Source organism: Rhinoderma darwinii, chromosome 3 (genome assembly GCF_050947455.1).
Source record: "Rhinoderma darwinii isolate aRhiDar2 chromosome 3, aRhiDar2.hap1, whole genome shotgun sequence".
Classification (NCBI taxonomy): domain Eukaryota; kingdom Metazoa; phylum Chordata; class Amphibia; order Anura; family Rhinodermatidae; genus Rhinoderma; species Rhinoderma darwinii.
In genome coordinates, this window is record NC_134689.1 from 375,831,885 (window position 1) to 375,847,255 (window position 15,371).

At 41.7% G+C, this 15,371-nt stretch overlaps 1 protein-coding gene across 1 annotated transcript in view; it reads right to left on the reverse strand.

Moving 5' to 3' along the window:
• Nucleotides 1-3,415: 3,415 nt before the first annotated feature.
• MCOLN1 (mucolipin TRP cation channel 1) overlaps nucleotides 3,416-15,371 on the reverse strand; it is a 32,022-nt gene continuing 20,066 nt past the window's right edge. The window contains exons 4-14 of the mRNA XM_075858765.1: nucleotides 13,905-14,055; nucleotides 13,752-13,818; nucleotides 12,105-12,201; nucleotides 11,872-11,971; nucleotides 11,384-11,490; nucleotides 11,151-11,300; nucleotides 8,268-8,369; nucleotides 7,423-7,545; nucleotides 7,103-7,309; nucleotides 6,886-7,019; nucleotides 3,416-4,893 (exon numbers count right to left, since the gene is read on the reverse strand). Of these exons, the coding sequence (XP_075714880.1) occupies nucleotides 4,857-4,893; nucleotides 6,886-7,019; nucleotides 7,103-7,309; nucleotides 7,423-7,545; nucleotides 8,268-8,369; nucleotides 11,151-11,300; nucleotides 11,384-11,490; nucleotides 11,872-11,971; nucleotides 12,105-12,201; nucleotides 13,752-13,818; nucleotides 13,905-14,055 (1,275 nt within the window). The 3' untranslated portion in view covers nucleotides 3,416-4,856. The remainder of the gene's footprint in view (nucleotides 4,894-6,885; nucleotides 7,020-7,102; nucleotides 7,310-7,422; nucleotides 7,546-8,267; nucleotides 8,370-11,150; nucleotides 11,301-11,383; nucleotides 11,491-11,871; nucleotides 11,972-12,104; nucleotides 12,202-13,751; nucleotides 13,819-13,904; nucleotides 14,056-15,371) is intronic.

Here is a 15,371-nt window from a genome sequence, read left to right on the forward strand (position 1 = left end):
AAGAAGCACCTAGTGCATTTTGAGGCCTCTTTTTTATTAGAATATATTTTAGGCAGCATGCCAGGTTTGAAGAGGTGTTGAGGTATCAAAACAATGGAAACCCACCAGAAGTGACCCCATTTTGGAAACTACACCCCTCAAGGAATTAATTTATGGTTTTTGTTATCATTTTGACTGCACAGTTTTTGCACAGCACCTATTTAAATTGGGCTGTGAAATGAAGAAAATGATATTTTTTCCAATAAGATGTCATTTTTTATCAAAATTTCTTATTTTCACAAGGAACAACATATCCAATTTTGTTGCCCAATTTGTCCTTAGTGCGGCAATACCCCATTTGTGGTGATAAACTGCCGTTTGGGCCCATGGGAGGGCTCAGAAGGAAAGGACCACCATTTGGCCTACTGGAGCTTTTCTGGTGCTAAGTCATGTATGCAGAAGCCCCTGAGGTACCAGTAGAGTTGAAACCCCCGAGAAGTGACCCCATTTTAAAAACTACACCCCTTAAGACATTCATCTAGAGGTGTAGTGAGCATTTTGACCCCACAGGTACTGTGTAAAAGATAATGCGCAGCAGATGGTGCAGAGTGAGATTTGCAATTTTATATATATATATGCCATTTCAGTGTCCGATATAGTGTGCCCAGCATGCGCCACCGGAGGTATACACCCCTTAAATTGTAATGTGGGTTCTCCTGGGTACGGCAATACCCTACATGTGGCTGTTATCAGCTGCCTGGGCATACGGCAGGGCTCAGAAGGGAAAGATGAGGGGGGTAAGCTGTGCGGAGTGCATCAGGGTAAATTAAAAATCAAGGGATGTATGATACATTTTAAAACAATCTTTTATACAGAGCCCTGGTTTTTCGGGACGCGTGTCACATTGGTATAATATGTCCTCCCTTATCCCCCTCTTATAGCAGACTCCGCACCTCTTTTGACTCTTTCCCTTTCCACCGGTTTGGGGAACTTCTCCTGGAAAGTGTTGCCGTGGTACGATGCGTGTGGCCCCCCTTCCTGGTCCCTAAAGATTAGATCTTGAAATTACAGGAAAGTTCCCCTCTGGCCTGCACATCGACGTAGCACGTACCCATTGTACAAAGCCATCTGTATGATGTGCCCGGCCAGCTTCTTATACCACACCGCATGGCATTGTAGGGCTTCAGGACTTGATTTGACAAGTCCATCCCTCCCATGTACCTATTGTAGTCCAGGATGCAGTCTGGTTTGGGGGTGGCCTTTCCTTCATATATCCTAAATCTGTAGGTATACCCTGATGCACTCTCGCAGCTTATACATCTTCACGCCATACCTTGCCCTCTTACCCGGCAGGTACTGGCGGAATTGAACCCTCCCTTTAAAATGTACCTGGGACTCATCAATAGAATTACACTTCTCGGGGGTGTATGCTTGGGAAAACCGGGCACTGAAACGGTCTAATAGGGGTCTCCGTTTATACAAACGGTCAAAACTGGGGTCATCTCGGGGTGGGCACAGCTCATTATCAGTATAATGTGAGAAGCGAAGTATTGCCTCATTTTTTTTTTTTTTTTTTAGGTTCCAGTTCAGTTCTGAAGTTGCTTTGAGGGGCCCATATATTATAAACCCCTATCAAACACCCCATTTTAGAAACTAGACCCCTCAAAGTATTCACAACAGCATTTAGAAAGTTTATGAACCCTTTAGGTGTTTCACAGAAATTTAGAGCAAAGTAGAGGTGAAATTTACTTTTTTTTTTTTGTCAGAAAATCCTCTTTATACCATTTTTTTTCTATAACACAAAAGGTTTTATCAGAGAAACGCAACTTAATACTTATTGCCCAGATTCTGCAGTTTAGAGAAATATCCCAAATGTGGCCCTCGGGCGGTAATGGACTGAAGCACCGGCCTCCGAAGCAAAGGAGCACCTAGTGGATTTTGAGGCCTCTTTGTTATTAGGCACCATGTCCGGTTTGAAGAGGTCTTGTGGTGCCAAAACATTGGAAACCCCCCAAAAGTGACCCCATTTTGGAAACTAGACCCCTTGAGGAATCCATTGTAGTTTTCATGTCATGCATGCGACTTTTTGATCAGTTTTTATTCTATTTTTAGGTGGCGTGGTGACTAATAAACAGCAATTCTACTATTGTTTTTTTACAGCGTTCACCGTGTGCTATAAATGACATATTCACTTTATTCTGCGGGGCGATACGATTACGGCGATACCAGATGTTTATAGTTTTTTTTTTATGTCTTATGGTGTTTGCACAATAAAATACGTTTTGTAAACAATCATTCACTTTTATATTGCCTTATTCTAAGAGCCAGAACGTTTTTATTTTTCAATCAATAAAGCCGTGCGAGGACTTATTTTTTGCGTAACGAACTCTAGTTTCGATCAGCACCATTTTTCGGTACATGCGACTTTTTGATCTCTTTTTATTCCATTTTTTGGGAGGTGAAGTGACCAAACAATTGTGATTGTGGTACGGTTTATTAATATTTTTTTTTACGGCGTTCACCGTGCGGGATTAATAACAAAATAATTTTGTAGTTCAGGCCGTTACGGACGCGGCGATACCAATTATGTATAGTTTATTTGTTTGTTTATATATTTTTATTAATAATAAAGGACTGATAAGGTAAAAAGTGGGACTTTTACTTTTAAAACTCTTATTTTCTTATTTTTACACATCTTTTTTTACTTTATTACTTTGTCCCACTAGGGGACTTGAGGGCAGGAGGCCCTGATCGCTATTCTAATACACTGCACTACATGCGTAGTGCAGTGTATTAGAACTGTCAGCTACTCACTGACAGCAAGCATAGTGGGTCCTGACGTTGTCAGGACCCACTAGGCTTCCGTCTATGGCATAGCTGGACGCCATTGTTTGGTGTCCGGTTGCCATAGTCACCATCGCCGGCCGCTATCGCGTAGCAGGCCGGCGATGGCGGATTAACCCCTAAGAAGCCGCGATCGCTATTGAACGCGGCTTCTGAGGGGTTAATCGGCGGGGGAGCTCCGCGATCGGTCCCGGCACATTGAGCAGTGATAGTCTGCTGTCGGAAACAGCAGCTATCACAGCTCATGAACGCGCCCCGCGCGAACGGCACCATGTTTACTCCATGACCTACTATTAGGTCACGGAGCGCGAACGCTACAGTTAGCATGACCTAATAGTAGGTCATGGAGCGTTAAGGGGTTAACCTTTTTAGCTTACATTAAAATTATTATTTTATTTTTGTATTTACACACTTAACACAAGGACAATTGATAGTAATGGTCTGGAACACTCTGTACTGTGCAAGGACTCTCCGGATTATGAACGTGCCTTTGGGGCATGAATGCTGGTTGATCCACATACTAGAACTAAACATTGTGCTGGGGGAAAAAAAATAAAAAATAAAAAGTACCTCCTACTGTAGAAGAACAGCATTATGTACATTTTATCTCTACTTTTATTGCTTTGTTCAATCAAAGATCATGTGTTCAACCCTGCCCTTAGGGGCAAAATTATAGACATTAGTAAATAGAAACACAAACCATCATGACTTTCCAGAATCAGAGGTTCACGAGTGTGTCTACAAATAGAAAATGTCCTAGTCATAACACAAGTCAAAAAAAACTATATACATACAAACAGTTACATATCAATGTGAGCACAGCCTGAAGCCATCTATAGACAGTCCACAGCCTAGGCTTGTAAGAAGGTTAAAGGGATTGTCCACTTTGGACAATCCCTACTTGTTAGAAGGGTTCCTTGACAATAAGCCGATCAAAGGTTCCCCCCTGTGATCAATTTCCCTGCAGTGCCACCACAGGGGAAATGTAGAATTACACAGTTGTCATTCAAAGAAATTGGATGTCTGTGTAAGGCAGGACAGGACAGGACCTCCAGAGCGAGAGACACTCATTATAACCACTCTACTCTGACCAAGAGATGAGGTTCCTGAACAGAGGACCCCCCTCTTTATTAACTAAGAATTCCCTTATAGATCTATGAAAATGGGTTTTCTAAACCGGACAACCTCTTTAAAGGGGAATTAAATAAAAATAAAAAAACACGTTTGGGTTCTGTTGTAAATGGAGTGACTTGAACTATAGTTCTTGTTGTCTTGGAATACAGAAATATCCCAACATGTATTTGGCCACCAGAGAATGCCAAAACCTGTCCATCCTCTAGAGCAGAACCTTTACTAGTGGTCCAAGGATGACACACGAGATTGGATATGGTTCTAAATGGGGTGGGATACTTTGTCTCCAGACATTTCCCCACCACTGGTGCTCTTAGATCTTCTGAAACAATTTTCCGTTTAAAATACAAGAGACAACAAAAAGGAGGTTGTGTACCGTGACACTTTTTATTCTCATACATTAAAAGTGGTATAAAATTTTTTTTTAAAACAGTGTCACCTAAACTCAAGAAAAAAAAAAAATACAACTAATTGGCTGACGTTAATTGACAACATAAGTGTCTAGTTGTGCGTTTGGTCACGTTGTACTACATCTCAGATTTTATGTCCTGTATTTAGCTCCTGGGCAAACCCTACATCCTACTAGTTCATATACATTTCTCTTGCTTACCCTTCGAATATACACCCTGAATCATCAACCTAATACTTCCTATCCATAAAACACTCCCATTAAAAACGTTCAGTGTCTACAGATTTAGCTTTACCCTGATAGTGGTCGATCGCCTTGGGTAGAGATTCCACCATTTGGCACTATCGTATAAGGCTTTGGAGGAGTCATTTAAAATGTCTTTATAAACAAAACGGAAAATCGTTTTAAAAAGAAAGTCCTTAAAACGGAATAAAAATCCAAGGCGAATATGGAGGAATCCTTCATCCTTATACGGGAGGAGAAAGGTAGATCTTTAATTAATAATCACTTGGTCTTCATCACCTTGAGAACTGGAAAAAAAAAAAAAAAAAAAAAAGTTAGACTGAAGGAGTCAGTGATGGAAGAAGATACTATAAAACGCAAATGATAAATAAAAGCCAGCCAAGAATTCTTCAGCTGGCTGTTATGAAACTCAACCAAATCTGGCCAACAGGCATGTGAAATGATATGGAGGGGTTAGTGCTCCTGAAAGAATTGGTGGGAAAAGAAACTTCAGAAAAGGATGTAATACACATTTCAATTACAACTAAAGCCCCATGCACATGACCGTGCCCGTAGTCACGGTCCATGATTACGGGCATGGACGGCTGTGGACAGCCATTCAAATTTGCGGACCGTGCTCCAATTATAAAGTATCCGTATTTATGGTCCATAGAATAAAAAATAGGTCAGGTCCTATTTTTTACAGAAGCTTTCTAGGGCATGGACACTTTCCCAGAAATTTACGGGAAGGTGTCAGTCGGCCATAGAAATGGTGCTGCTCCACCTGCAATTGGTGGACAAATAGATTGTATGTCCCCAGTGTGTAATTCAGAGACTGGAACAATAGCAAATCTCTCAAGAACCTGTACCTAAATCATTCAAAGTTATGGCTACGTGTGTGACGTTATTGCTGCATCATTGTACAAATTAATGAAGACAATCGGTTCAGGTTCATCTTTTGCAGTAAACCATCAATCGATTAGACCTCTAAGGCCGGATTCACACGAGCAGGTTCGGTCCGTGATATACGGACCATATGCCGACAATATTTCCCGGACCGAACACAGTGCAGAGAGCCGGGGTCCTAGCGTCAGTTATCTATGACGCTAGGAGTCCCTGCCTTGCTGCGGAAAACTGTCCCGTACTGAAAACACGATTACAGTACGAGACAGTTTTCCCACAGCGAGGCAGCGACTCCTAGCGTCATAGATAACTATGATGCTAGGAGTACGGCTCCCTGCAGTGTGTTCAGTCCGAGAAATACTGCCGACATGCGGACCGTATGTCACGGACCGAACACGCTCATGTGAATCCGGCCTTAGGATGTATTCACAGAGTACAGCTTTACCACGTGGACGAAAAGCGCACGGAAAAAAAAAAAACGAACATTTTTTGCCACGGTTTTGAAAATTGCAGTAAAAATGCATGTGCGGCAGGTTTGTTGCAGAAATTTTAGTGTTGGTCTCAGACATCTGAATGGGATTTGCAGAAATTGCATGGATTTCTGCAAAAAACCTGCATTGTGTGAATATACCCGAATATGTCCGATGTCTTCTGTTTGGACTACAAGATAAAGATCTGAATAGATGGAATCTATTTTCAAAAGCTTAAAGCTACTCTCTACTATTAAACACCTTCGGACATATTACAGACATGTCAGGAGATTGCATCAGGGAAGGCCCAAGAGCTGGGATCTCCAGTGCTCCTCCATGTACCCCTTTTCCTTTTGAAAAGTCCCATTCAATCTTATCCTCAAAAAAAGGCCATCAATATCGGATTGGAGGGGGCCTGAATACAGGCAACCTCACCAATAAGCCGTTTTGACGGGGCCGCGTCGCTTTTACGAGAGCTACTTCCCCTTTATAACGGTCACTGCTTGTACTGTGAATCGCTGACACTTGTAGCAGTGGTTCACAATATTAAAGCCTTCAGTGAACTGTCGCTACACGTGTGTCAGTGATTCAAAGTACGAGAATGTAAAAAATAAAAGGGGAAGCTGCGCTCGTACAAGCACCGCGGCCCCGATCACAGCTGATCAGCGGGGTGCCATCAATAGCTTATGACTGGACAACCCCTTTAAGGTTGAACTAATGTAGACAGTACTGAGATCCATAGTTTTCCAGCCGAAAAACCTAAGGGTTATGAACATCTAAAGGGAGCCTAGGTCACAGACTACCATTCCAGTCTTCTGAGGGGTCCCAGTAGCAGGAGACATGACACAAGGAAAGAGGCGAAAGGCTAGAGACAGATTTTATTAAGAACTGTGTAACGTGTAGAAGCAGGTCATTGACGATACTCACGGCTTAGAACAGCAGCAGAAGATAGAACAATTGGTGGAGCTTGCGGTGCGGAAGTTCCCTGAGCTGGGGCTGTCCTTACACTCCGCGATGTATTGATAGAGTGCGGAAACATTTTCTTCTCCAGCATTCTGAAACTGAGGAACAAAGAAGAAGACATCAATGCCAAGTTATACGGGGCAAGACCAGGAACTAGTCATTGACTGCCCTAAATGGTTACCTTGATGGTCTCATAGGCTCCTGTGATCAAGGCAATGAAAAGACTGAGGACCATGTAGATAAAAAGACTGATGAAGGTATATAGATAAAGCTGACTGAACATCCACACGAGGTAACTGCTGTTCTGCATCTCTGAGAAGGTGACAAACATGTCGTCACCATTTATAAGAGAGAAGAGACATTCGGACACCATCGAGAGGGAACGGAACTAGGAGGAAAACCACAATTTTACTACAAACATGAGAAAAAAAAACGCTTAACACTAGTGGATATGAAAGCTGTAGACCGAACCAGTAACATAAGAATAGAGAATTCACACACCTTAACATGATAGGGTCCAAGCACAATCCAGCCGCAAAAGCAATATCCCAAATAAATCACTGCCGCACAACAACAGAAACGGATGACATTGGGCAAAGCCACTCTGAGTGTGACAATGAGAACCTGCAGAGGAAAGACCAGACTAAGCAAGTCAAAAATAAGACCTGGTGGAAGCATTGGTCAGAGCATGAGATGTTGGCATTATTAAAAAGGGAGCTCGTCATGTTGAACATGCAGTCCGATTAGTGGGCAACAGGTTATAGAGTAGGAGGAGTTTAGCAGATGGATATAAAGTTTTGTGGCAGAAGATCCAGGGCAAACGGCAATTTCTTAATAAAAAAAAACAAAAAATAAATAAATAACCTGAAACCCTGCTAACTGTGGGCGTGATAATCCAGTGGGCAGTCCTAATCAGTGATAGGCAATCATTTATTTTTTTATTCACACTTAAACAATCAATGGTTAAGACCGCCTACTAGACTCTTTAGCTCACAGTTCGCAGGGATTTATATAAAGAGGTTATCCTGAATTTTTTCCCACAAACAATCAATCTGCCAACAGATCGGACAGCATCTTCGACGTAACAGGTTTCCTTTAAGGCATATCTCTCATCAATACAAATGGTGGAGAAAGTTTGAGTTGGTCTTCCAATAGACAAGAGGATCTCTCAACCATGATCAGTGAGATACCTCCCAGTATTAGCAACATTGTGAGATCGTGGATACTCAGACACCCATTATCTCTAGCCTTACCACATAGTCTGATCAGACCATGTATGTAAACACGTCAGGTAAGTGGAGTATCGCTGACAAAACAGATCAAATTCATTAGAAAGAAATACTCACATTGTATTTCTGGAAGAAGCTCAGATAGCGGATCACTCCAACCCAAACCAGCAAGGTTGAGGTTCCCAGTAGAATGCTGCAGACATCGTAACTAGCAAAAGTCTAGAAAATGGGACAACAAAGCAAAATAAATATTACGAGTGACTATATGAAAACAAGACTATGATGTCAATTTGTTTTCCATTTCAAATCATTGACATTTTACAGGTCAGCACGTAGGATCAAGGCTCTTTAAGGGGTTGGAAATCAGCTTACAGGGTGGAGAGACTATTTTCTCTTTCTTCTGGCTAGAACACATGGGCACTTAATCTCTTTTTAAAAATGGGCACTAAACCTCAAGTGAAGTTGATGTACAGTAATGACCTCAGGGGCATTTTGATACATATTTTTTTTTTATAATTTTTGAATTGGCAGCAGGACAAATTACCCATTCTATTTGTCATCTGCTGCTTTTTAAACAACCGCTCTCAGTATTATGTGCAAAGTGCATGCAGGGGGCGGATAGAGCAGGAAGGAGAAGCTTCAGCCAATAGCTGAAGAGCAGGAAGTGGTGTCATTTTGGCAACTTCTCCTATATAGCCCAGTAATATGCAGCTATTTTGTGATTTCCTGTAGTGTTGAGGGCCTATACTGTACAGAGCACCTTGGAAAGCTTTATGTGAAGGACCAAAGTGGAAGAATAAACTACCCAGTATGTAACATGACTAGTGGCTCCATTATACTAATTATATACATTTGCCCAGTTTCACTTTAAAATGTGACTGACAAAAAAAACAAAAACTGCGAAGGACAAGTACAATAGGACCCCGACAAGCAGAATATATACCGGCAATAGGAATGATTTTAGAATGTATTCCAGAAGAAGTAAACATGCGCAAAACTTTTTATTCAAACAGTTAGGTTGCTCAAGCTATTAAGAACAGTGCCATTAAAAAGTAATTGCAGACATTTAAACAATTAAGTAGACTGAGGTCTAGAACAGAGGTCAGCAACTTGTGGCACCGATGCCACAGCCAGCACGTGGGGCATGGTTTGCTGGCAAACTTAGCTCTCCCGGTGTCCTGAGCGGTTATGTGCTTGGCGACACTGAACAGACAGAGAGTGAGCTTCATTATGCAATTGGCAAAGCGGATCACCAGGTGACAAAGCGGTGCTTCATTGCATTTGTCGCTTCTGAACACTTGGCAAGCCCACAGTGCAGCACTCTTCTTTCTTCTGGTGTTCAGCGTCACCAAGAGCATAATGAAGCGCTGCTCTCTCCTGTGATCAGAAAAGCAAGGACATCTTTTGCACTTATGTGCAGCGCTCCCAAGCTGGTGTTCAGTAGCCGGTGTCTCTCCTGTGTGAAATTCCCCCTAGCTGGTTTTCAGTAGCCGCTGTCTCTCCTAAGTGCACCACTTCCCTCCCCCAGCTGGTGTTCAGTAGCCTTGTATGCGCTACATTTGAATCATCTTTGCAAAGAAAGTTAGGGAATAGGGTCACACTGAAATGTAAGTTTATTTAACTGAATAATTGGTTTATATACAGATGTGGTAAGTTTGTGTTCTATAACTCATGTTCGCATGAGTACGTCACCATTTTTATTTTTAAATCGGCACTACATACATAAAATAAAAAATAAAAAAAGTGTTTGCCTACCCCTGGTCTAGAATAACAAGGTGTAAATCTTTGTTTTCTGTCTCTTTGGGGTTTGAGACTACTTGTAGTCTGCCAGTAGAGAATATAGCAAAGATCATAGATTCCTTAGGTTGGAGATTGGAAGTCTGGCTCAAGACTGTAGTTACAAGACTCACTTTGCATAACCATGTTTCTTCAGATTAGAGAAGCAAAAGAGCTGGCCTCCGTAAGAAGGTAACGGTCTCTAGAGCCACCTATAGGTCACTAACCTGTAAATAAAAGTCCAGCCCCTTAAAAGAACTCCAGTCACTTCTGGAGGAGAGCTAATTTGCATTATTTTTTCCCAGGGGGCATTGCCCGGTAGACTCCCTACTAGTTGGATCTCCACAAGTAGAATCAGCACCTCCTGTGTTCCAGATTACGGATGCTCTCGCACGTGCGATTTTCATGCAGTTTTAGAAGCCGATGCCAGGTTAGGCACCGTAAAAGATGGAAAAGTATATAGAAAAAGATTCTGCTTCTCTTAATCCACTTGTGGTTTAAATAAATTCAACGTGTATGAGAAATTTTTATTTTACCTTGTAAAGTTGAAAACAATTTAAGGGCGCATTGCCATGGCCGTATTGTATTGTTAGTCCATGTTAGGTCCACATATCTTTGCGACAATAAGGGGTAGATCCCATTAGAGGATAATAATAACATTCACCCTTTTTGACAAGAAATACGTGGATCTAGAACTTATTAAAAACCAGACCGTGGGAATTGTGCTCAAAGTTAGAAAAAGCTTACGAATGGGATCTGAAAAAGGGAAGGTCTCCTTTAAAAAAGGAACTATAAACACATGAATTCTACTGCATGTTGTACTTGAATGCTATTTTTTATGGAACAGACATACATTTGTGGATGGAATCGTGGTCATCCCCTACACTTACCAAACATTAAAATGGATCAAAATAAGTCACTAAAGAATGAAACTAAACAGAAGTGATCCTACTATTAGCCCACTTGGGTCCGTTGCGATTCCTGCTTCTTCAATGGCAGCAAGTCCACTCTGCCACTTACCTGATGTCCAGAGACATTATCTGGGGCGAATGAAGACTCCTATTAGGCAATACAGGTGGCTGTCTGACTATGTTGGTAGCGAAGGAGGAATTAGGTGGAAAAAGCTACAATTGGGTATCATAAGGATCTATGGCGATTATATAGGTGCGTTAAAAAAAAAAAAAAAAAAAGCTTAGCGCAGCAATTGTGCCACTTGGGAGATACCTTGGATTCAATGCCGATCTTCATGACTGTGCCAGACACAGTGAGGATGTCACTTATGATGAGCAGCAGGTACCAACCATTCACAAACTCCAGCCGATCAGACAAGGATACAGTCAAAGAGTGCCGAGTCTGTACAAACGTAGCAAATTCCTAGAGACACAGAAGGAGATGCCATATTATCAAACAGCCCGGCTACCGCCTGAGCGACAACACACGCAAAACACAGAACCTACACTCTGCAGTTTCAAGCCTCGTAGGATGGATCTTGCGCACAGGATGAAGGAGAGGACACAGGAAATTATTACGAAGATGTCAAAAACCAAACGAGAGTGGTTGTCACCTGTTGGGAGACATGACACATTCAAATACAGCCACTAGATGGACATCACCCAGTCAAAGTCAATGTGTGCGTTAGAGTTAAAGGGGTTGTGCCACTCTTACCCTCTGGCATTGCAGCTCATCCCCATCCAAATGAATAGGGCTGAGCCGCGATACCAGACGTAGCTAATGGACAAGCGTGACACGGTTTCTGGAAATAAGGCCAGATCCATATTTGTAATCCCGGACAATCTCGAATATGCCTCAAGATGTGTTCCTGCACTATTGGCTGCCTACCACACAGTTCATAAAAGAAACGCATGTATATATCTAGGTGTAAGCATAAACATTGGTATTAAAATAAAGGGATGGATCTCACATACAGGTTCGGACTGGTACTCACCTCTTCCATATACACTTGGGTCCTTGCACTCCTTAATGGTTGCATCATTGTCCAGTTGTATTTTAATTCTCCCACTGTGCGCTTGGTTATCAAACATGATCTGAATCAGAAACGTCAAAATAATAAAAATCTATAAGTGTCAAATACAGCCACATGCGATCACATCACATTTCCTTCAAGAAAACAGCCGAACTCCCCTCCTACACATGATCATTTCTCCAAGCGTTACTCACAGTGATTGTGAACGTGTAACAGTCTGGAATCTCGTTATTAATTATGGTCTGGATGTTAATTGCTTTTAACTGAAATTGTACCGTGATGTTAATCAGCCTGAGAAAAGAAAAACAAAACAAACCTCATATGTAGAGATCAAATAAATGCTATAAACGGTATACACATACACAACCATATACACACACACACACACACAGAGTATACGCTTACAAACACTTCTATCTGGCGATTCAGTATTATACATTTTTAGTAGTTAATTTGAACGCACTTAAAGGGGACCTATTATCTCTCCTGACTGTGTAGGGACACACCTTAATCATCTGAGCACAGTACAATTAGTACGGCGCCACCCAGGATAAAACAGATTATATGTAAGGGCTGGTCCACACGTAGCGGAATTGCGGATGGAAAATACGCAGCAGACTACGGTAGCAGAAAATTGGGTGAGATCTAACAAATCCCATCACACGCTGAGTAAATATTCCGAACAGAAATTGACCTGCGGTGCGTATTTTTCATACCGCAGCATGTCAATTCCTGCTGCGGATAGTGGACTAAATTGCTGCCTTTTTCAGAGGAGAGGTCACCATCCCCCAACATTGAGAACAACGCAGCAAAATCCGCACCATTTTCTGCAGTCAAAAACACAGAAAATAGTGTGGGGTTTTTTTCCGCAGTGGAATGTCTGCTACTTTCAACGGAATTGCTGCAGAAATTTTCTGCAGCAATACCGTTACGTGTGGACAAGCCCGACGGATGGGGGAAAAAAAAAAGGGACAAGGGAAACCCTGGGGAAAAATAGGCACTCGACTGAGAAATTTTCTGCAGCAATACCGTTACGTGTGGACAAGCCCGACGGATGGGGGAAAAAAAAAAAGGGACAAGGGAAACCCTGGGGAAAAATAGGCACTCGACTCAGAAATTATAAAAATATCAAAAAAAGTTTTAATCTAGAAGTATAAAATATATGCAAAAAATACATGTAATGACCTAAAGCACATGGAAAAATTTCCTAAATAATATGTAACAATACAATGCAGAAAGGTCATTACGTGTACTTTTCCAATTGGATTTATGTACGCCAATCCCTCATTTTGGTGGTCATACTTCTACTCGGCCAGGATTATGAAGTCTCCTCTGTGATGCAGGATCACATATGATACAGATTCTGGTTTTACATATATTTTATATTTATTGATAATGAAAACTTGATATTTTTGATAACCCTTAAGCCGAGTGCCTATTTTTCCCAGGGTTTCACTTGTCCCTTTTTTCATTCTTACATATACATTATCAAATTAATTCCGTGCTGACTGCATCAATATACAGATGTAGCAGAGCTAGTTTCTTCACGGTGATAGGACTGCAAGTACACCTACATGATCTTCACTATGTAAAATTATCGATAATACAAAAAGTTAAACAATTTGTTTTTCAAAACCACTAAATCAGCTCTGCTTCATCTGTGTGAGGCGAGGAGGAGGAAGAGAAAGGAGCGCAGCCTCCCTACAGCTGTGTCTGGTGCTTCAGGACAGTAATTCTTACATAGAAATCAATTATTGGCAGCTGCAGGAAGACGGGAGTTCCTGAATTTAGGATTAGTATTCAACCCGTTCAATTGTGCGATATTCTGCTGCAACACTTACTTGTGAAATTTAATAGTAAAATTCCTGTAGTGGTGAGTGTTCTCGGTGGGATCTACATATACGCAATCTGAAGAGGGGACACAGAGACCGTGATTGAATCATTTATACTGTAAGAGAAACGGATTCCAATTTGGTACCAAATAACACATTTACCTGTGACAACTTTTGGATCAATATTAAACGTGTCGTTGGCAGGATCGATGTGGCCCTTGCGGTAATACTGCTGACACACCGAGAGAGCTGATTGGTTGGCAGAGCGGGTGTAAGCATAGCGAGCTGTAGTTTGGTTGGGTAATATGATGTACTAAGACACAAAAACAAAAATAGGCGTCAGGATTTGCGGGATTCTTATATATAGGAGAACTGCATCAATATTAGGACTTGAAAGGCACCGATTCTTCGTGAAGAGATCCAGCTGGTAGTGAGTCTTAAGGGTAATGATCTCTGGGAAACGTATGCAAAATAGCTCTCCCCCAAAAGGAAGAAAAAAAAAAAACAACTGTCTAGTGCCACCTATAGGGGACTACCCTACTAATGTTCGACCCTTTATAGAGCCTTGAAACATGAGCGGAGTTAATAGCCAAACCAGAGACGCCCAACTGTACAAAGTACTGTTTCAGGGTTGTTGCTTCTCATCAGTAAAGAGAAGTGTTGTTTTTGGCATCTAAGTGGTTAAACAGCAGAGATCGGAGTTCTCTCCGATCCTGGCCATTACAGTTAAGCGTCGGTTGTAAAATACAAGCAGCCGCCACCAGAGGGCACTTAAGGGCTTCCTGTATAACGATGTATTATTCCTATAGTGACAGAACCAAGTAACAAGTATTCAGTTAGTACTAGGGCATATGAATGTGTGGATAACCTAATTATCTGGAGATCTTTTAGATGGAAATCTAATATTCAAACCAGACAACTCCTAATTATTTGGCTAGCAAAAGATGTGGAGGTCTTACAGAAAACTAGAGCTCTGGCCCCTATTCATTTTAGAATATATATTTTATTGAAAAGTACAGACTTTACAGCTTCTGCCTAGAGGTGACAACTTTGATTTGCTTTAGAGGTCCTACAGAGGTATGGCTGTACCTTCATAGGGACTCACACATCCACATAGCAAGAAGGCTCTCCCGTGGTCACCATTATAAGGGAGGGGGGGCCTTCTGTGACAACCAGAGCGGTCAGACTATATTAATGGGTGGAGTAGAGGACATCGGAGGGTGGATTAGGTCAGGGGATAAGGAGATCATTGCCTTTCCTCCAATAGTGACGACAAATATGGAAATAAAATTCAAGAAATCACATTGGACGGCATACTGAAACTAAGTCTCCAGCCTTAGAGAAATAAAGACGTTACTGATTTTCCTCAGTGATAATAATCTGGTAATGATCATGTTCACGCAGAGTTTTTTTGCGGGCAGAAAAATCTGCCTAAAATTCCTTCTGGAATCTCGAGGTAGATTTTTACCTGGCGGTTTACAGTGTACGGAGCCTTCTGCTTCCGAATCCAGGCACTGCATAACATCCTGTGCGTGGGGGCAGCCGATACAGCTGATTCATAGGTCATCCGTATTAAAAACCGCCCCATTTTTCCATTGTAGGAAAAATATTTGAGTGGCCCTTTAGGGA